Here is a 21812-nt window from a genome sequence, read left to right on the forward strand (position 1 = left end):
CCATTTTCTGGTATAACTTGTATGCATAATTACCGTGTAAGTTGCACTGTTTTTACACTGCAATCCTATGCCCTTTTACAGTGTAATTGTACCCATAAATAATCCGATGGCGTTTTACACAGTAACCCGTTGCCTTTTTACAGTGTAATTTTACCCGTAATTACTTTGTACTTTGTATTTTTATAGTTACAGTGTAATTTATGTACCCATAATTACAATGTAATTATGGGTAATTGTACAGTGTAATTACTTTGTATTTTGTATTTTAATAGTTACAGTGTAATTATGGGTAATTGTACAATGTAGTTACAGTGTAAAAAGGGCAACCTGATGCTTTTTTACAGTGTAATTGTATCCATAATTTATGTACTTTACACTGATCCGATGACGTTCTACACTGCAACCCGTAGCCTTTTTACAATGTAATTTTATTCATAATTACTGTGTAGTTTATTCTCTTACAGTGTAAATTTCTCTTAGATTATTACTGTAAATTTACACAGTTTTGCAGTTAGAGTCTCTCTGAGCCCATTTTCTCTCTTGTTTTTCAGCTAGTATCTCAATGGGCAGACTACGGAAAGTCTCAGCCAAGGATGTTCCGCAAGTTTCTTCAGTTGAGAGTCTTGATTCTTCAAAAGATCCTTTCGTGCCTAATGATTTCGCTGATAAGAATGTTATGTCTTTCGTAGTTATCTTTGTCTTCTTTTCATTTTTATTATGTTTTTTCTATTTTTCATTTTCTTAAGTGTTGTGCTTATTGTCTGAATTTTTCCTTTTTTCAGGATTTCTTTGCTGATGATGCAGAGTTTGATAAAGCACTTTACAATTTCTATGTGAATAGTGTAAGTATTTTTCTGATCTAATTTTATTTTTTCATGGCGATTTCAAGATCTTCCACCGCACGAGCTTGATTTATCTTCCCTTTCTCCTCGCTCCCCGGTGTCGCAGTTGGTTCTTTTACTTGTGTTTGTTGCTTGTGTTTGTTCCAGATCTACGTCAGTTCATGTCGCCCTCTCGCCATCTGGTGCAGCCGCTGGTAGGTGTGATTGCTAGGTCCTCTGTGGTTGTTGTGGTCGTCCCCCACACGCTCCTGTTGTAGTTTGTAGATGTAGCGGTTGTTTTCTCTTTGTCTCTGTAGATGTAGCATGGCGGATTTCTGTAGATGTACCTGTAGGTGCTAGATTGTGTAGATGTAGCATGCGAGATTTCTATAGATGTTCTGCTCATGGTCTTGTAGGTGAGGTTCATGTAGACGCCTAGCTCTTTCCTGCTGATGTCCCTGATGCTACCTGATGCTCCTGCGTGTTCTCCTGTTCATGTCATGATACTACCTGCTCATGTCAAGCTTTTTGTAGTCCATGAATCCGACTCCTGATTTGTTGTTGCGAGCTATTGATGTTTAGTTCCCCTTGTACAATGTTTGTTTACGTCTATCAGGCATGAATTTTGAGTTTAATTTCAGTGTAATCTTGTCTCAGCCTTTTCAATGTTGTCAAGTGTTGTCAGTCGTTTTATTGGATTCTCAGTGTTTTATTTACACTGTAATTTATGTCAGACTTATAGTGTAATTTGTCCCAACTTATAGTATAATATCAGTATTCTAGTGTAAATTGTCCTAGTCTTACAGTATAATTTCTCTCAGTTTTATAGTGTAACTAACCTGAGTTTTAGAGTGTTTTTTATTGTAATTTCAGTGTGGTTTATTCCAGCGTTACGGACTTTTAAGTGTAATTTACCCAGACTTATAGTGTAATTTTATCTCAATATTGCAGTGTAGTTTGTACCAGATTTACAGTGTAATTAACTTTTCCAGTGTGATTTGAGTGAATTTTACACTGTTATTTGATTGTATTTACAGTATAGTTCATCCCAGCATTACAGACTTTTAAGTGTAATTTACCCATTAATTCCATTGCGTTTTATCTTAGTATTGCTATGTAATTTGTCCTAGTCTTATAGTATAATCTACATTTTATCTCACTATTGCAGTATAATTTGTCCTAGTCTTACAGTATAATTTGTCCCGGATTTACAGTGTAATTTACCTTTTTTCCAGTGTGATTCCGAGTGCATTTTATAGTGCTATTTTGATTGTAATTACGGTGTAGTTCATCCCGGCATTACAGACTTTTAAGTGTAATTTACCCATCAATTCCAGTGTATTTTAGTGGTTTTATAGTGTAATTTGAATGTATTTACAATTTAATTTATCCCAACATTACAGTGTAGCGTATCCAATAATTCCAGTGTGGTTTGTTATAGGATTTTGAATGGTTTTGTCAGTGTATTTTTAGCCTGTTTTTGCACCCAGTTTGCACAGTAATTTTGTCTATTTTCAGTATAATTAAGTCCAATTTTGTCAGTGTAATTTTGTCTATTTTCATTGTAATTATGGGACTGCAGGCGTTTGCACCCAGCTTGTTGGCATGTGCTATGTGGTCCCTGATCAGGAGGGAGGTTTGTTGTCCAGGAAAAACCGGGTCAGATGTTTACCCGGTCCGTTTAGACGTTCTTTTTACTCTTTGGTGATTTTCCTATTCATACAGATGTAGTCTGTTGATTGGTCGGAAAATTTGATTATTTTTGAATTGAAAAACAGTCAAATGTCAAATAGACAGTCCCAAAGCAAAAGGGAATAAAAACGCGAACGCGGCCTAGCTAGCTGTTTCATCCCGTTACGCATTATTTGCAAGGCGACCAGGGTCAAGATTCTCATGCGGATCATGTCCCCGTCCGTCGCCCCTAGTGGGTTGTTGTTGCAGCTGGTGGTGGTGCATCAGTGCATGCATTACCTCTTCCCCAGGGCACCCAATGCCTACCCAGCTACCTGCTCATCTCGCCATCATCCATGGCCATGTGCCGTTTTTGTGCTAGCTACTCGCGTCACTCTCGTCCCATGCCCCGATGGAGATGATGGATGGACCGGCCGTTGCCATTCACCACTACGTACTAGCTATATCTGCATTATGATAAGAATGAGGTTAACTGGACCAAAGTACCGTGCTTCCTCCGATTCAAATTAATTGTCGTCGCTCTAGTACAACTTATGGATAGGTGAGAGTAACTTAGATTGACTGATCTTCTTTCACCGTGTTCCTTTTTCTTTGTGAGGAGAGCGAGAGGTGTTACTTAAGTAACTTCTAGAAGACACGCTTCCACTTCAGATAGACAATGAGGCAGCTAGGGATCGCAAGTCTCTAGTGATCTTCGTTGGATTATTATTAAGACTTCCACCATCTTGGACTGGATTAGGCAATCTCGTATAGTAATAAGCAAAGAAATTCAACAATGGATGCGTGCTTTCGTTTTGTGACCTGTAAGCACAGAATGGATGAATATTCCATTTGCTTGTCCTAACTAAGCCAAAGCTTTCTGAATTCTGAGTGAAAGGATAAGCAAACAAAGACTTGAACTACTGAAGTTGGAGTAACATCGTTCACATGTGTTGGCGACTTGGACTGGTCAAGAATCATAAAACTTTATTTATCTTACATAAGCTCTACAGTCTACACCCCTTGCTGAAAAGGATGATCTACTTTCTTTACTAGAAACTGAACCAAAAATGTTCTTATTTACACACTTAATTTTAGTAGCTCTTGTAATAATAATAATACGAACACACGTCATACTTGTCCAAACGGCTGGGCTGTGACATGCAAGGAGAAGAAGCAAGATCCCATCTAGCAACTTTATTGGCAAAGATTTTCACCAAGCAAAAGACAGGCCCTGCCACCTGAATGGCTTAGCCTTTGCTTTTCCCACTTCTTTATGCAAAACAATACTACTACAGTAGTATAATATCCCGTTAAAATCGGCAAACTGCCCTACCACCTCCTCAAAAGCATACACGACCGCATAATTTGTGGTGGTACTCCATGCCCTCCTTTCCAAGGTCCATATTGGCATCATTGCAAATGCTTCACAAATGCAAAGGATATGTTTGATTGTACGTACCCGCAAAGTGCCTGAATATTGTTTTGTTTTCAGACATTCCTATTGCTACATGTTTTTCTATCTTATCTTGATTGTCTCGTCTGAAACAACTTTTGGTGGATGTAAAAAGCGGTGCAAAAAGTTGTAACATGGGGAAATTGATAAAAGCAATGCCAAACAAATATTTTAGAAATTCAAGGATGAACCGATAGATAGCCCCAATGCAAGATAAGGGTAACTTAACCAGCATGACCATGCATATGCCTCCAGTTAACATAGGACAAATGTTAAGCGACACTAACCATTGTGTAATAAATAAAGGGAACACATGGCCGTTGAAGTAATAAATAACGGTAAGTTCCTCTTGCTCTCTCCTATTGGCCTTAGCTCTCACACATGTGCGCATGAGGGAGGGAAGGGGTGCCATCTCAATTTTATGTCCTGGGCCGTCTTGGTTGGTGTTGGCACTACATCAATTTACCATTCTGATGATCGGTCATCGACATTGACAGACGTACGACCGTTTGTCGGCAGAGATCTTACAGAGTCTTGCTAAGGTCCAAATATCGGCACTCAAGTGATGGAAGATTGGCACTTACGTCGCGCAACTCGAGCCGTCATAAGAGGTTACTACACAACCGATTATTGTGCACCATCGCCCATATTGATGTGACAATGATCGGTGACGATAGGTTCTCGTCAGTGACTAGGCCCAACCAATAGCTCATGCCCTTCACGTTCCCCTCCCCCCTTTCCCATGTGCATATCATAGGGAGCAATGCCGCACCCTCACTGTGCCTCTCTACCCCCCCCCCCCCCCCCCCCCCCCCCCCCCCCCCCCCCCCCCCCCCCCCCCCCCCCCCCCCCCCCCCCCCCCCCCCCCCCCCGCGCCACCCCTCCATCTCCACTTGCCCCCGCCGCGACCACACGATCCCTTGCACGGAGGTCGAGATCATTGTCGTCTCCATCCGACAGTCGAGCAGACCTGCCGATGAGGTCTCGTCCTCGCCTTCTCCACTCATTTGCCAATGTCCCCTCCGCTATCCGAATCTGACCATCAATAAAATTTATAATGCAATTGTTGTACTTTGATAGAATGGATGGAATATGTATTGTTATGATGGAATGAATGAAATGTGATGCAATTTGTGCTATGTTTTATGCAATATGTATTATGATAGTAAAAAATCATAAAGTCTAGCACTAAAGGATAAAATCCAAACACGTCGTCATTGGAAACATCCACCACCAACAAAGATTGTCCACACGGCCGCCAATAGTTACAGTCTATCCCTGACGAGCCGGGAAAGCTTCCTTGGAGGCAGAGGATCCAGCTCCACTTACTTTAGGTTACCAACGGGTGCTCAACCCGCTTCGCCCGTCAGAGAGGGGTGATCTGCACTAATGTGGCCCTATTCGCGAACTCTTAGGTCAGGCACAATGAAAAGATAGTAGTGTTCACATAAGCCATCCCCATCCCCCCTACTCATTCGACGATGGCGAGAATTGTTTATAGCTTCAAGTGCTTGGGGGCCCTCTCTAGTTGCCATTCCTTAGCTTGATGTTATTTGATCTTGACAAGAAAGAGCAGCTAGAGAGGCCACAAAGAAAAAAACACCTCAAGCTTCAATTCGAAGTTCTCTTCTATATTGCCATGTGCGTCCAAAACATATCGATATGGGATATGACTACCTCCTAGTCATTGATCTGGCTCGGTGCGGGGGCTTGTCACAAGTGCATATTGTGGAAAATAATAGGATGCTAGATATTTCTGTTGCATTGTGTTGTATCGATCCGACTCGGACGTGGGGGTATATACAGAGTACAACATGAGATAGACTTGAAGTAGAGGGCAGGTCATACACGGTTTAAACATATTCTATCTAATTCCTTATACTAGTATCTAACTTGAGCATAATTATACTTGTGAAACATATGAGAACGCCTTAGTCATGAATTTGCAAGCTGTGCTCCTATGTCTCTAAATTTGCTCGGCGATCGACAATGGCGCCATTTCGTGAATGATTCCCTTGGCAGTAAAATACTCCTAGCCTGGACGAATAGGGAATGGTGGAGCCGTGATGCGGTCGGGGTGAATGAATTCCCAGTTTACCCTCCACCTCTGTGTCCAGTGCAGGGAGGGAGGGAATGGTGGCCGCCTCGCCTCGGGAGCGGAGCCGCCAAGGGTGTAAAAAGATGGAAAAGATGATGGTGGTAAACAAAGCGGGCGGCAGAGCACAAGAGAGCACCAAAGCCAGAGAGAGCCCAGAGAGAGGGAGAGAGAGAGGACTACTCTTCTCGCAGTCGCTCGCGGGCGCACACAGTGTGAAGGGGAGGGCGCAGCAGGCAGGCGGGCAGCTAGCGGACAAAGCCGATCTCGTCGTCTACCCGAGGCCGAGGAGCCAGCGCGGGCTCTGACAGCTGGGGTCCTCCAGCGCGGCGCGACGTCACGGCGCGATGGCTGCCCTCGCGCTGGCGGCGCGGAGGAGGAGGGGAGGCGGCGCTCCGGCGGCGGTGAGGAGGGGCGGCGGCGGTCTCCGCGCGAAGCAGGCCGGTCGGGCCGGCTGCCGCGGCGCCTAAGATACCCTTCGTTCACGCTGCTGCTGCTGCTACCTCTCGCACTCGCTCATTCGTTCACCCACCTCCTGCTTCTCTCCTCTCGTCCTCGCGCCGCCGGCGGCGGCGGGCCTCTGCGGCCGGCGTGCTAGGGTTTTCCTTCTTGGCCGTCCTCTGCAAGGTGCCGTCTGACTGACTCTGACTCTGACTCTGACCCTGCCTCGTGGCGCGGATGGCGGTCGGGGAGGCGCTGCGGCGCCTCTGCGAGGAGATCGGCTGGTCCTACGCCGTCTTCTGGAAGGCCATCGGCGCCGCCGACCCCGTGTAAGCCACCTCCTCTGTTTCCTCCTCCACTTGCATCTCAACATTCTGTGCTGTTTCTTCTGTTCTGTTCCCTGACTTGCCAGTCTCGGGATTTCGTGTGCTAGTTTGACACTGGAAGATTCAAGTAGTAGCTACTAGTGCTCCTCATCATTTCGTTAGCAATGGAGCGTTTGAGCTCGGAACTGATGGCTTGGCACTTATTAGGAGTTTGTGTGTGTATTTATCTTGCAATTTTCGTCCCCTGAACTTGGCTTCCTATTTTACTTGCAGCTTCAGGAATTTGGTCCCTCTTCTTAGTTGTTTTCTTACCTGCATTTTTCACCTTGGATATGTGCAGGCATTTGGTGTGGGAGGACGGCTACTGCGGCCACACGCCATGCCCCGCCGGATCTGAGGCTTCTCAAGCCAGGGCCGCTGAGCTCGGGTGTTCTGCTGCTGTTGACAGCATTTGCTCACTCGTTCGGAAGGACATGGCCGAGCAGGTTCATGTCGTGGGAGAAGGGTAAGCAAAGCATAGCGATGCCATATTTCCTTTTTTCATCCCTGTTTCACCATCTTTTGGTCAGATGCAGTTTCATGATTCCTCCACCATTTCCCATTGGTTGATGCAAATGAGACAAATGCATTCCTCCGGGTCGTTGGTTGCCATTTCGATTAATAATGGCTGCTGCGATTGTGTCTTTCAGGACCATCGGCCGTGTTGCCTTCACTGGCAGTCATCAATGGATCATCCATGGTACTGCGGATGATCACGGGCTCTCATCCGAGGTAGTACTTGCTTTCTTCTCAAATGGTACAAGTGCTAACCGATTTCCGTTTTCTCTGGTTCAATTTTGCCGGGCCACCATTTAAAGCATCGGGTCAGGGAATTTATATCCATGTAATAAGTCTTGTGGGGGGACCTTCTGCTCGAGCTTTTGGAACTCAGTGGCCTGCTTTTGGTTTTGGACTAGCATCATACTGGAAAATAAGTGACACAGGGATACGGTAGCTGTAAATGAATATTTACATGAGTCTGTTATATGCAAAAGAATACATGTGAATGCACGTTGATCTGTCTTGAGTGCGCCATAATGCTAATACTAGCATGGAGATCTATTAGTTATCTTTGTTATACTTGTATCTTTGTTGTTTGATTGTTTTGTTTTGGAGATCTTACGCTAGTCTCACCATGATAGGTTGCTTCTGAGATGCATTATCAGTTCAGAGCTGGCATTAAGGTGAGTGGAATTGAACAGTGTGAATGGTAAATTATTTGACCCTTGCTTGCATCTGGAACTCAATAATGTTTCTTGTTCTGCAGACTATTGCGATTATTCCTGTCCTACCACGCGGCGTGCTACAATTAGGCTCTACTGGTGTGGTATGATATCCAAACTTCAAATGCATGCTAGAAGTGTAGAGAAATCGTGTTCCCTATATCATATTATAGGATAAATGCTCAGTCTGTCTGAAGTTTTTAATTGTTTCGAGTTAGCTGTGTGGTATAACATACTAACATCAGTATGTCACGCTGTTGACTATGGTAGAATATCTCATATCTAGATCTCTTTTGAAAGAATATAACCATCGCATCATGCTAAATATTGTACTCCTGCACCGGATAGTATTGGAGTTTTAAATAACAATGATGCCTGGAATTTTTTACGTGCCATCAGAATGCAAACTCATGGCTTCCTTTTATGTATGCTGCTAAAGGGTGGCTAGAACATACCTCTATATGTTCATCAGTGGTGCAATCAGAATGTTCTCTGTTGCAATGGAATAACTAGAAATGTTGACATGTAATCAGTTTTTCCATTATAGTACATGTCTTTTATCAAATGGTTGGGTTTCATCATGGTATCTCAGTTCATCACTTTGGCTTCGCTAGAATTTGTATTCTCCATATATTTGAGTTAATAACCTATCATTTCTGGATTCCGCAGGTTGTGGAGAACACAAGTTTTGTGATGCATGCAAAGAAATTGTGCTCTCAGCTGAACCAGCGATCAAGTATGGCTGCATCTGCTTCAGTAAAAAGTACTTCGAATCAGTCGCGTCCTCTGCATGGTGCCTCAAACATCCAAGCCGCAGACAATTCCTTCAGTCAATTCCCAGTGATGCGTGAACAATACAGACGCTCTGATAGCGCAACTGCGTCAAGTAGCAAATCACTAAATGCATCTTTGTTTGAGGCTGCACAACAGAATGGTCTAACTGGTAGAGAGCATATTGTCTATGGCAAGCCTAACGATATGTTTTTACAACAAGCGTCTTATTGTGATAGTCGACTTGGAAGTAATACACTGAGTGCTGCAATAAGTTCTGATTTGGTCCCATCAAGCTTGGCATCAGTGGAGCAACAGCAAATGCTGATGAACACCATTGGACAGTTAGAATTTGGTAGCGGTGCAGATTTGGCAAGGAGTGCACTGCTAAAATCGCTTTTATACCGAAATCCTTTTATGCATGAAACTAGTGACATGAAGCTGTCACATGGAAGAGTTGGCCTATCCCAAGGGACTACTGGTCATGGGAGTTATGGTTTCCTCCCTGGAAGTGCCGGAGTAGTCAGTACTACCTTATGTACATCAAGTCAAGTATCAGAACAAGGAAGCCATTCCAGTTCAGGAATGTTACGGCAGAAGCAACCTCCAGTTTCTTGTAATGTTCCCCAATCTTCTGAATTCACCATGAAAATGGTGCGCCAAGAAAGGTCATCTGAAAGTGCTCTACCTGTATCTTCTCAATCTGATGCTCAGGTTTCTAATTGCTTGAATGGCATTTCCCAAGAGAATCTATTGAGTAGGTCAGGTCATATGCAGAAAGATCAAAATGCAAATAGAGCAAATGATACACGTGTTGCTGTGAGCACACAAGGTGTGAAGAATGTGGATGGTTGCATGTTGCCAGCTATGCCCAGTGAGACAGCTCACTCATTGCTTTTGCAGCCAACATGGGATAATGACTTATTTGATATATTTGGTTCTGAATTTCATCAGTTGGGTCATAATGTGGATGCTAATTTGGTGTCCTCCTGTGATGCAAAATCTCATAGCTTAGACAGAGATGCAGCTGAACCCTCGATTTGTCTTGATTCTTCTTCACTCTTCAGTTCACTAGACAATGACTTCCCCTGTTCCGGGATCTTCTCACTAACTGATACTGATCAATTACTGGATGCTGTCATCTCAAATGTCAACCCCAGCAGTAAGCAGAGTTCTGATGACAATGCTTCTTGCAAGACTGCATTGACTGACATTCCAAACATTTCTCATTTTGGTTTGGAAGAGTTAAAGCAATGTGACTCCTCTGGCATTCCTTCAACGGTAATCAAGAATGAGTCCACACAGATTGTTAGACAACCATATTACTTTGATAAGACTGAAGATGGTTGTCTTTCCCAAAATAATGGAGCACAGAAATCCCAGATACGTCTTTGGATTGAGAATGGTCAGAACATGAAATGTGAAAGTGCATCAGCTTCTAACAGCAAAGGCCTTGATACACAAAGCAAGTCAAATCGAAAGAGATCTCGACCTGGAGAGAGTTCTAAGGCACGGCCAAAGGATCGACAGCTGATACAGGATCGTATAAAGGAGCTCCGAGAAATGGTGCCTAATGGAGCTAAGGTATCCTCTTGTAGACCTGCTGATTTTAATCTATTATGAAAATTTGTACTTTGCACACGTGAACTCCAGAGCAGTTGCATTGTTGTCATATCAATGTTATCTCATTTGTGTCAGCAGTGCAGCATTGATGCTTTGTTGGAGAAGACAGTTAAGCACATGCTCTTCTTGCAAAGCGTTACAAAGCATGCAGACAAGCTCAAGGATTCTACTGAATCTAAGGTATGCACATGCCTATACGTTTTATTGTTTGGTTATATAGAAAGAAAGCTGGTTTGTTGTGGTTGAGCTGCACAGTTTGTAACTCGTTAGATTGAAAGATGTCCTTATGTTGTCGAGTATTCATACAGATACTTGGCAGTGAGAACGGTCCTGTATGGAAAGACTACTTTGAAGGTGGTGCAACCTGGGCCTTTGATGTTGGCTCTCAGTCTATGACATGTCCAATCATCGTTGAGGATCTTGACAGACCACGTCAGATGCTTGTGGAGGTAATGGTTCAAGATGCTGCTGTTGCTTGTTTTTTGCAGTCTCATTGTTCACCAACAATCGCATGTAGATGTCGTTTAGATGTGTTGACATCATGTGGTTTCCTGCAGATGATTTGTGAGGACAGAGGCATCTTCTTGGAGATAGCTGATTTCATCAAAGGACTTGGATTGACCATCCTGAGGGGTGTAATGGAAGCACGTAAAAGTAAAATTTGGGCCCGCTTTACTGTTGAGGTAATATAGTTAAATTCTGAAAAAGGGTCATCACATCATTAGAGCTATAGAATGCTGCTGCTGATTTTTGTAGTGGCACCTGTTGAATGGATTTCTATCGCTATAAATCCTTGCTTATGTTTTAACTTGCTGGTTGGAGTCGACGAATAACACTGATCGTGTATGTTCAATTGTTCAATGTTCATACAGGCAAACAGGGACGTTACCAGAATGGAGATCTTTCTCTCGCTTGTACGGTTATTGGAACCCAACTGTGATGGCAGCGGAGCAGCAGAGAATCCCAACAGTGTAAACATGCCCCTTGGTTTGGTTCGCCAACCTGTCATCCCGGCAACAGGTGGTATCCAGTGACAACTAGAGAGAGCCCTCAGCCTCAAGCCAATCAACATTTAAGTGCTAAGAGCAGCAGTTCAGCGTGGGACCAGAGTTAAAACACTTCAGATTCTGCATCTGCGCACTTTTGCCATGACTAGCATTGCAGTTTGCCAATGCGCCACTTGCTTTCCGGTGGCGCCTTGCTGCGCAAATGTGCACCTTCATCTCCCTGAGTCGCAGAAAGTCTTAACGTGAGATGCATCGAAGACGGGAACATTGATTCAGCTAATGATCAATTAGGCAGTGCTATTGCTTGTACAATCTTAGTTTTGCTTGTTACTTTTGCCGTATATTAGTGGATTTTGTACCGAACGGAGATTCCTTAGTTGATTTGTGTAGCGTTGATAACTGGAAAGCCATCCCTTTGTAAGTCTTCGTTGAACTAGAAATAGAACTGTTAGCATGTGATCCAGTGGTTCCTTGCAGTGACCTGGGAGAAGCTACATTTTGCTGTGTGATCAGATTTCTATGACACTAGATGTTTGTTGTCTATCAACATTTTTGGGGTTGATGTGCTGTCCAGCAATTCTCCAATGACATCTCTACTGGTGGAACACCAGACTTGGTATGATTGTTCCTTTTATTACCTTCTGCCACCATCTTATCTTGTTCATGAGTCATGACCAAGAAGGTAAACACCTTCATTATCTGATACCTGTTTTGTGCATCGCAATAATGCAGTCTGGTTATCCTCCTTTTCTAAAAAAAAGAAAAGAAATATGGCACAACAATATTTTTCCTGCAAGAAATGAACTGTTTTCTGTAGAAGAGAAAGAAAATCACATGAACATGGTACAACAATGAGTTTTGGTTGCTAAAGGTAGCAAGATATGCCATCTCATGCATCTGTTCTCTTCGTCCATGGAACTGGAACACAAGTAGTGAAGAGGAGTACTACAATAACTACATTACATTACAGTACAGTATCCAAAAACAATACTCAAATCTCCAATAAACCAACTATACCGCATACACTTCCAAGATCCCCAATTCCAATGTTTTACATATATATACCCCTTCACGTATCGTATACCCCCCATCCCCCTATTGCCCTATAAAATCTTGTAACTGGAAATGTTTGGGTTTTAACTACCTTAGCTAACCTATAGTAACTATATACAATGTCCCCATCTTTACATAATTACACCCCCAATGACCTAGAGAGGCTTAGGATTAATGGCAGCCTAACCATGCCTAGGCGTTTACCCTTTTATTTCTATACAAGCCCTAAATTGTTTGATTAATCGATTTTTTTTGGGATTTCATTAATGGATTGCGCTATGTAATAGTAGTGGTATACCATGCATGATGCATTCATACTATGCCACGAAGTCTCTCATGAGCTGAGCCGCGAAGGACTTGGTGGTCTGCATGTTCATGTCGTAGCCAGCGGCGCCGCTGCCGCCGCTGTCGGCGCCGTTGCTGCTGCCGCCGCCCATGAGGAACGCCGTCTGGTCGCCGGCGCCGTGGGGGAGGCCGAGCGTGAGCGAGACGCCGCCGTGCTGCCCGGCCCCGGCGAACGCGAACGACTGGTCGGCGCCGAACTGCCCGTACGGCCCCGGCGCGAACAGGGAGTACCCGCCGCCGGCCCCGTCCTCGTCCTGTTGGTGGTGGTGGTGGTCCCTCGCGCCCGCCGCGCCGCCGCTCTCCATGAACTTCATGAGCAGCTCCCGGTGGCTCACCTCGTCGTGCTGCTGCCTCGCTGCGGCGGCCGCGGCCGCCTGCGCGTGGTGCAACGCGCCGAAGTCGAACGCCGCCGGCGGTTGCTGCTCGAGGTCGGCCGCCCTCGCCTTCTTGAAGCCGCGCCGCAACCCGCCATCCTCACCCTCCTCGTCGTAGAACCCCGCGTGCGCCTGGTGGTCTCCGGCGAGCTCGAGCAAGGACGCCTGGACGGTGCCGCCGCCCTCCGACGTCCCGGCCCCAGCCGCCGCTCTGGCCATGGACCTCGGAGTGCCGTCGTCCACGCCGTCCGCGTTGCTGCTGCTCTTTCCTCCGGCGGGGCCGGACCCGGACGGCCTCCCCTTGTCGTCGCCGCCGTCCTGCTGCTGCTGATGCTCCTTGGTCTCCTCCAGGTACATCTCCTCCACCATCGGCTTCCACAGCCTCACCCTCGCGTTGATGAACCAGTTCGACACCTGATAATGGTTTTGCAAAAACTCTCACGGATCAAACCAAAGCCGCGGTAACAGTAAAAAATAACAACATACTATATGCTGTAACTGGATCAAACAGAAGAAGGATGGTTGAGATTTTTTGTACCTGGCTCCTGGTGAGGCCGGTCTGCTTGGCGAGCATGATCTTGTCCGAATCCTTGGGGTATCTGCATGATGAGAGGGCGATCCGATCAACCAACGGGAGTGCGACACGAGGGCGCCGAGCACGTACGTACCCGCCGGTTTTGGGCGCGCACGTACGTACGCACGTACGAATGGAGGTGCCATGCGTGCATGTTTGCATGCAAAACGCATCATGAGCATTGTGTGTGTGCCGTGTATCTCGTGCTATGTCTATGTCTCTCATGCAAGTACCGCATCATCATTTCTCACTCTATCTGTACCACGTCAGTGACAGAGAGAGAAATGCATTTTTAATTACTCTCTCCGTTCCCAAATATTTGTCTTTCTAGTCATTTCAAATGGTTACAACATACAGATGTATGAAGTCATATTTTAGAGTATAGGTTCACTCATTTTACTTCGTATGTAGTTATTTGTTGAAATATCTAGAAAAACAAATATTTAGGAACAGAGGGAGTACTACTGTAGTTCAATTATCGATGGAGTTCACCTGTACAATACACCTAGCTCCCCGCAAAAAAAGAAAGAAAAAAAAAATACACCTAGCTAGGTTGCCCGTACGTTCATTATGCATGATGCAAAACCAACCTTATAATCCGAAACAATTCAAGCACTGCACAGCTGCATGCATGCATGGCAACAAAAAAAATGGCGCTGAAGTCATCGAAGTACGTAAGTAGTACGTAGTACAAGAGGAGAGCATGTGTGAAGCACTTACGGGTGGAGGAAGTGCTCGAAGAGCCATGCACGGAGGATGGAGACGGAGCGCTCGGGGAGGCCCCGCTGCGGGCGCCACGCGCTGCTCTGCATCATTCCCAGCTGCTGCAGCGCGCGCTGCTGCCGGAGCTGGTGGTCGATGTACCGGAGCCGGGACCCGACGCCGCGACCCCCGCCGAGCCCCTCGGCGTCGCAGTCCTCGCCCAGGGCGCGGCTGGCAGCGCGCACCTGGGAGGCGATGGCGTCGCGGAGGCAGCGGAACTGCCGCGAGATGGTGCGCAGCGCCAGCGCCGTGTACGTCCGCGCCGACCCGGCGCCGGCCACCGCCTCGAACGACGACGACACCGACGCCATCTGCTGGTGGTACTGCCGGTACCGCTGCTCCACCTGATCATGCCATGCCATCGCCAGCCACATTAGATCCCAGTACAGAGATTAGCTCGTGTACTAATTAGTGGGTTGATTACTAGTGTTAACCACCACAACCACTCTCTAGTACAGTACTACTTTGGATTGTGTTTATCATAAACACGATTGATTGTCTTGTCAGACTGAGAGAATCAAGTGGATTTTATCAAAAGCATGCTACACTGCATTTCTTATTTATATGGAGAAAACACAAACTAAAGCTCCCTAAAAAGAATTAGAAGAAGAAAAACTCAAAGCATGAGGGAAAGCCGGGCTGCCAAACTGGCTTTGCTGGCTTGTGAAGAAGCTAGCACCAGCCAGGAAAAGCAGGGCCTATCTACCTTCTGTACTGATAGCATATGTTTGTAGTATTAATTAAGCTATTGAGAGAATACAAAAAGAGACACATATTTGATCAGGCAACAAAGTTAAAGGTGGCTTGTACGTACTGGCCTCAACAAACAACACCATGAAAGAATTGTAATTTATAGGTGCATGAGTGCTTTTTCTTATCTCAAAGTATTAGTTAATATTATCACCAAGATATATACTTAGCCACTAGCTAGCTAGCTAGCTTGTTACTTAATTTCTTCTCTAGAAGAAAATAGAAGACTATAGCCACTTGTTGGTTTTAAAGACTGGCTAGACTTGTCACTTTTATAATCTCTATCACACATAATTTCCGTTTATTTAATTACTACCACAGCTGATTTGTAAATTTCTAAATTAATAATAGCTGCCCGTTAATTAACTGTGGCTGTAATTCTGCTTTCTAATTAAAAGACAATACTGGACGGTGTTTATCAAAAAAAATCCGAAGAGAATATATAGTTGGTGCAAGCTGACAAAACAGGTGTAATTAATTTAGAAAAGGAAAAAGGGAGGAGGAATATCCAGCAAATCAAAGGCCTGCTTGGCTACCCCAACAACTGTGTGTCACTCACTTCAGAAAAAGAAGCAACAAAACAAACATAGCTGAAAAGCAAATGGCCCATATACTTTCAATAACACTTTCTCGAATTATAGAGGCAAGGAAATATCAGAAACATCATCAATCTAACACTGCCGTATTCAGAGGGCAATGTTGAATGTTCAGACACTACCAAAATCGCCAGGTTTATTTGTCAAATATGCCTTGTTTTCCAGAGGAAAAAAAAATCAACAATTCCTAAGCAGCAATTGGTGATATGATCAGGAAAAAACGAGAGATTAATTCTCTATGAAATCATCGGTAAAAATATATTTGTATAAAGCAGGACATTTCTTAACATTAAAAGTTAGAATCAAAAGTAGTAATTCATTAAAGTGTACGTAGGTTAATTACTGACCTCGTCAAGCATGTTAACCAGTTTGCCTTTCTTCATCTGCAGCTCCTGCCGCTCCGCCGTCGACATCTCGGGCGCTGGCGCGCCGCCCTTGGCCCCGCTGGCGCCTTCCTCCCCGCCGCCGCCGGAAAGGCCTTCCGAATCCTCCTTCTTCTTGACCGACGCAGCGCTCTTCGCCTTGGTGTCCACGTCGTCCACGCCCTTGCTCACACTCACCACCTCGTCGAGCAGCTCCTGCGCCGCCCTGAGGTATTTGGAGTTCATCACCACCTGCCCCTGCGACGCCGCGGTCGACGCCCCAAGGTGGTACCTCCCTTCGTCGCCGGCGATGGAGGCCACCGTGACCGGCGGCGTCTCGCGGGACGACAGGCTGAGCACGGCACTCACGCCATGAGCCTGCTGCGTCGGCGGCGACATGACGTCGGCGATGCCTGTTGTGGCCGGGGTCCACAGGTTGTAGCCCGAGGGGGGCGCCTGGAGAGGGATGCCGACGAAGTGCTGCCCCGGCGGTGGCGACGCCTGGTGGCCGCCGAAGGACGCCGGGGTCATGGAGCTCACCGCTGAGTTGAGGAGCATCATGTTGGCCCCGGAGGGCCCGGCGTCCCCGTAGCTGCCGTTGCCGTAGCTTGGGTTCATGAGGTACAGTGTTTGCAGGCCGTCGCTGCCGGCCTGATGGATGTCCGTGCCGGCGCCGCCGTGGTAGTACGCTGCCATCGTGATCGCCGGCACCTATGTAGACCGGTCGATGGCAAAATCCTTGCTACGTCCGTATGTGCACTTGTGCACTAACTGAAATTCTTCTTGAAATAAATCTCCCCCTCTCTCTTTCTCTCTCTCTTCAATTATATATCTTCTTCAGTGCAGCTTGTTGTGGCTTTGACCTGTCAAAAAGAAGTGCCAAGAACTTAAGAACACATATATATAACAAGATGAAAAAAAAACAGGGCAGTGATTTAAAATTTTCGGATGATTTGTCATGGAAAATAAAATTGGATCTATAGATAGAGGAAAGACACAGGGGGGGGGGGGGGGGGGGGAAGGAAAGAGAGGTAAGCAGCTGCATAGCATGTATGCATGGAAGAACTCCAATACTCTAGCTAGCTTAAGCTCAAAAGCTCTGGAAGAAGAGAGGATGAGAGAGATGTTTGTGTGTGTGGAATAGGCATCAGTATCAACAAACTATAAAAATAAGGAAAAAGAGAAGGTACCCATCTTCATCAAGTGATTTAACAAAGAAACCAGATGTCAACGCAACCGGCACACATCATGAGCTTACCTCAAGAATCGATGCAGCTCTGCCTGCATGCACACGTGCTAGCCGTGCGTACAGCTTGCATATAAGTAATCTCTCTCTCCCCCCCCTCTCTCTCTCTAAAAGAGCATGAGAGGTGAAGATCCTAGAGAGAGGCGGGAAGAGAGAGGAAGGAGGAACAAGGAGGAGGAGGAGGAGGGTATCTCTGGACCATGAGATCACTCATGTCAGTGCTTAAGTACCTGCTGCGAGCTCCTTTCCCTTTTGCTCTCTACAGAGACGACACTGGACTATATATCTTTCCTCCCGAGATCTCCTCCAGCTGAAAGGGAAAAGCAGGGATGGATGGATAGAGAGAGAGACCGATTGGTTAAGTCTTTAAGAGAGAGAAAGAGAAATGAGGCAGTGGAGGAGGGACACCCACCTCCCACTTCCATTATCCTCACAGCACAGCCCCCACGCACAGCTTTTCCCCCACTCCCCCCTTTTATTTTCTTTCTCTTGTCTAGATCTTCTCTCTAGCTACCTACAAGATTTTCTCCCTCCTTTTATTTCTCTCTCATCAAGAGCTAGCTAGCATGCATTCTAGGTGTGGAACTCATATGTACCATCCTGGCCTTTGGTGTCTAGTTTCAGCAAACATGACCCATCACAAAGGACTAGTCTCGTGGTGTGTGTTGTACAAGCAGGAGCTATTGAGCTGTACCATCCAATTTTCATATTAGACTTCTATATGTACTTTTACATAATTATCGCACATATATTCATGAACGGATTAAACAGACCCTAGTATAAGATAATTGCAACCTTTAATATTTTCGAGTCGTGAATTCACAATCGATTTTGTGAACCATTGACCCAACTATTTTTTTCGAAAAGGAGGTTATTGACCGTCGTTCTTCTTCCCCAAGCCACCGCCACAACCTCCTCTATCTGACTTCGCCTCCGTCAATGCCACCACTTTCATGTTGTTGCGGCCTCCGGCTCGTCATGTCTGGTGGGTGTCGTCGCTGCCCGCGATCAGGCCTCACACCTAAAGTCCCTCCGACCCTGATGAGCTACCCTAGCAAGGCCTCCTTCCTTGGCTCCGGTGCTCCACCATCAACGTTGTCGCGCCGCTGGCTCTGTTTGGTACCCTAAATACTCTAAAGAGGTGCATTTCCTCGGCTTAGCCGCCTTCGCATAGGCGCTTCCGTGTAGCAGTTTACAAATGTTTGAGGATGAAGTTGCATGATTTTTTTTAAAAGCAGTTGTCTAATGCATAGTCAACTGTCATCGGCAAATTACGGTGTCACTTAGCCCAAGTGAATAAAGTTAAGATTTCAAATGGAAAAAAATATTCTCTATCCATGTTGTCACCCCTTCGACTTGTACCCTTTTCACCCTTGGTAAATCGTCAACCCCAACTCTTTACTGCTTCGACAAGCCCTCCTTCCTCAACTCTTCCATCACTGTTGTCGTGTCACCACTGGCTTCACCTCGCTAGGTCTCGTGCCTCGACTCGGCCACCTCTACCACATCGAAAGAAAGCAATTGCCTAATTCGGGGACCAAATTGTAGTATTTTAGCTGGAATGTTTTTTCTTAGTTGCGATTGATCGTATGCAACCTCTTGTAGTCGATCGAGTACTGTGGCACAGTAAGACATGTATTGACTTTCCCCTCTTTTTGAAAAAAAGTCATGAAATATTTGAAATGTGGAATTATCCATGGGTGACAAGTACTATTAGCGAATGATCAGTCGTATTATCCATGAGTGAGAAAGAAAACCATGGAGTGACAAGTATCGGCGAGCGAGGAGTACCAGGGCCGTCGTCGAACTGATCGGTGGACTGGTGGATAGGGATATGTGGCGTATTATTAGCAAAGAAAGGTGTAGGGCACATCTGGGCACAAGAATTGAGGTGGATATGGAGAGAGAAAGAGAGAGGGGGTATATGGAATTATGGATAGCAATTGGTGCGTCCGTGTGTGTGCATGCTCAGGTAGATCGACTGCACACTCTCTGACACAAGCCTGGATGCATGTGTCAGAAGAACTAGGAAATGTCCACGTCCTTGTCTATAGGGTCTATCTATCTAGGTCAGATCTTCTCTCTCTCTATCATCTTCTTTTCTCTGGCTTTTGGAAGCCCTGTGTGTGTAGGTCAGAATTTTAATTGCATACCATGTGTGTGTGTGTGTGTGTGTGTGTGTGACCTTTGCTTCTCTGTTCCTTTCCCTTGCCCTGTCACTTTTCACTCTCACTCTCTCGTGTGCATGTACGTCCAATCTTCCTTGGCATGTGTGACGTGGCATCTTGTTTGCTAGGGCATTTGTTTATGTGTATAATGGTCTACTTCACATCTTAATATTCTTCCCCATACATAAGCTAGTTTAGTCATTGCCTTTTTTTAACCTTGTATTCTTTTAGTCTGATGATGCCGGCTTTTGGAGGAAAAGCGACTGAAAGCTCAGGAATCCAAACCAAACTAGCTGCATCTTGGAATTGATTGTTATTCCGGAGGATAGCATATGTTCATCATTGTCAAATACAACAAGGGAGAACTTTGAAGGTCATCGGGACATGTTGTCTTGATGAGTAGGATATTATGTGACAAAGCAATTCAAGGTTATTGTAAACAAAATAAGTAGTTTAGGCGTAATGATGTTTGAGAAATCATACATATCTTTGGGCCACATAAATCTATACACGAATTCAACTTACTAAGTAATATACGCATAACTAACTACCATGTGTAAAACATTGCAAAAACTCATTTACAACAACTCTAGCACAAACTCCATTTTGATAATTACCGGAAAAATATTCCATTTTATCCCATTTTGCACAAACATTGAGTATGATCTAACTTCTACAACAATAGTTCAAAAAAGAAATTGGAATTTTAGGGCACGATGTCTATCAGCGTCACATCCATACAAGTGTGCAAGAACCATCTCGTAATATATTCTTTGATTTCACGAACTTCTTGTAGTGGCTAGATGTCGAAATTTCCTTGAAAGGGAGAAGAAAAACGTACAAAAGCAGCAGAAGTGGAAAGGGGTATATGCTCCATACAGCCATGATGAAAATGATGTAATAGACTTTGATATTGTATTTTACTTTGAAATAATACCATACCAAAACTGAGCATAAATCTTACTGGTTTATCCTTGCGTAGAATAATTTATCAGATGTCAAATAACTATGAGTTTATGGTTATGATTGTTGCAAACCTTTTTTTTCATGACGGCACCTGGGTCTACGGTTATGGTTGCAAAAAGGCTAGATTATTTAACCTTGACCTTTTACCAATGAATTTTGGTCATAAGTTTTCACAAAAAAATGTATACTAACTAGGCTTCCATGGGAGGTAAGCATACATTTGGCGAATGATTGGGCTTGTAGAACTTCTGTGATAAGAAATCACTAGAGTAAGTACAACCACCCATGAAACCTTGAGTTTTATGGTCTTGAGCTTTCTACAATTATGTCTATGAAACTCCTTTTTCTTCTTATTTAAAATTTTACAATATATTTTTATTAAATATATTGTTTACCATAACAAATGAACTCACTATAGAAACAAACTTCAATAGATATTAACTTTATTTTATATTGTCTATAGTAATTGTTGACATGTACATTGCATACTTAGCTAAACATATATTCCTATGTTTTTTTTTGTCAATTTGATACATATGTAGCTCTTGGGGCATTCTCTGGTCATTGCTTAGTATAGCTACTTAGCCAGTTACGTTAGATTCATCTTGTATACAGACACCAAAAAGATTTACGTGTTCACTACTAGTGTTGCATTTAAGCACAATGTACATATACACCACACAATAAATAAAACATTTTCTCTATTTATCACTATGTGCCACATTATTGTATATCTACTTTACACGTTTCTTTTGGCTTGGAAGAAAGAAGTTAGTGCGCTATGTGATCACCCGCAAGACTAAAACCTCACACTTTATTGCTTTAGTTTGTAGCCATAGTACACCATTAGATGCTACCAAGCAACACTAGGTAAAGAATTAATGGAGGGAGATGGAAGAATCAAAATGGGGACCCTTGTATGCACAAAATATATATGGTGCGAAAAAATGGGTGCGGCATTATCTCTTCATGTGATGCATGGATACTTATCCTTTTGTAAAACCCATCGTTACACGCTATTCACACGTCTGGCTTGTTGATATTTATTTGGTCTCGAATTTCAGCCACATAACACCAATCTTGTTCCTTTTTCTGGTCCCAACATAGTGAAACCTTCCACACTATCGTCCTTTCCCAGCAACT

At 44.6% G+C, this 21812-nt stretch overlaps 2 protein-coding genes across 4 annotated transcripts; one reads left to right on the top strand and one right to left on the bottom strand.

Annotated features, from left to right (window-relative positions):
• Positions 1–6128: 6128 nt before the first annotated feature.
• On the top strand, positions 6129–11936 carry LOC125550959 (transcription factor LHW-like). 2 transcript variants are annotated; one of them, XM_048714101.1, is made up of 10 exons: positions 6129–6813; positions 7151–7315; positions 7500–7581; positions 7992–8033; positions 8117–8176; positions 8742–10427; positions 10542–10646; positions 10775–10915; positions 11024–11149; positions 11339–11936. In XM_048714101.1, the coding sequence occupies exons 1-10, from the start codon at positions 6722–6724 to the stop codon at positions 11498–11500; spliced, it is 2661 nt and encodes an 886-aa protein (XP_048570058.1). In that variant the 5' UTR covers positions 6129–6721; the 3' UTR covers positions 11501–11936. The 2 variants fall into 2 exon arrangements, with proteins under 2 accessions (XP_048570058.1, XP_048570059.1); XM_048714102.1 differs by having other exon boundaries at positions 6132–6813; positions 10545–10646.
• A 467-nt stretch (positions 11937–12403) lies between these two features.
• Positions 12404–17855, bottom strand: LOC125550960 (BEL1-like homeodomain protein 1). Of its 2 annotated transcripts, none has more exons than XM_048714104.1 (5): positions 17766–17855; positions 16275–17152; positions 14540–14925; positions 13784–13844; positions 12404–13659 (listed from the first exon to the last, which is right to left on the bottom strand). In XM_048714104.1, the coding sequence occupies exons 2-5, from the start codon at positions 16983–16985 to the stop codon at positions 12844–12846; spliced, it is 1974 nt and encodes a 657-aa protein (XP_048570061.1). In that variant the 5' UTR covers positions 16986–17152; positions 17766–17855; the 3' UTR covers positions 12404–12843. The 2 variants fall into 2 exon arrangements, with proteins under 2 accessions (XP_048570061.1, XP_048570060.1); XM_048714103.1 differs by having other exon boundaries at positions 17548–17845.
• Between the last annotated feature and the right edge of the window lie 3957 nt (positions 17856–21812).

The sequence above is a fragment of the Triticum urartu genome, chromosome 4 (genome assembly GCF_003073215.2).
Source record: "Triticum urartu cultivar G1812 chromosome 4, Tu2.1, whole genome shotgun sequence".
In the NCBI taxonomy this organism is placed as follows: domain Eukaryota; kingdom Viridiplantae; phylum Streptophyta; class Magnoliopsida; order Poales; family Poaceae; genus Triticum; species Triticum urartu.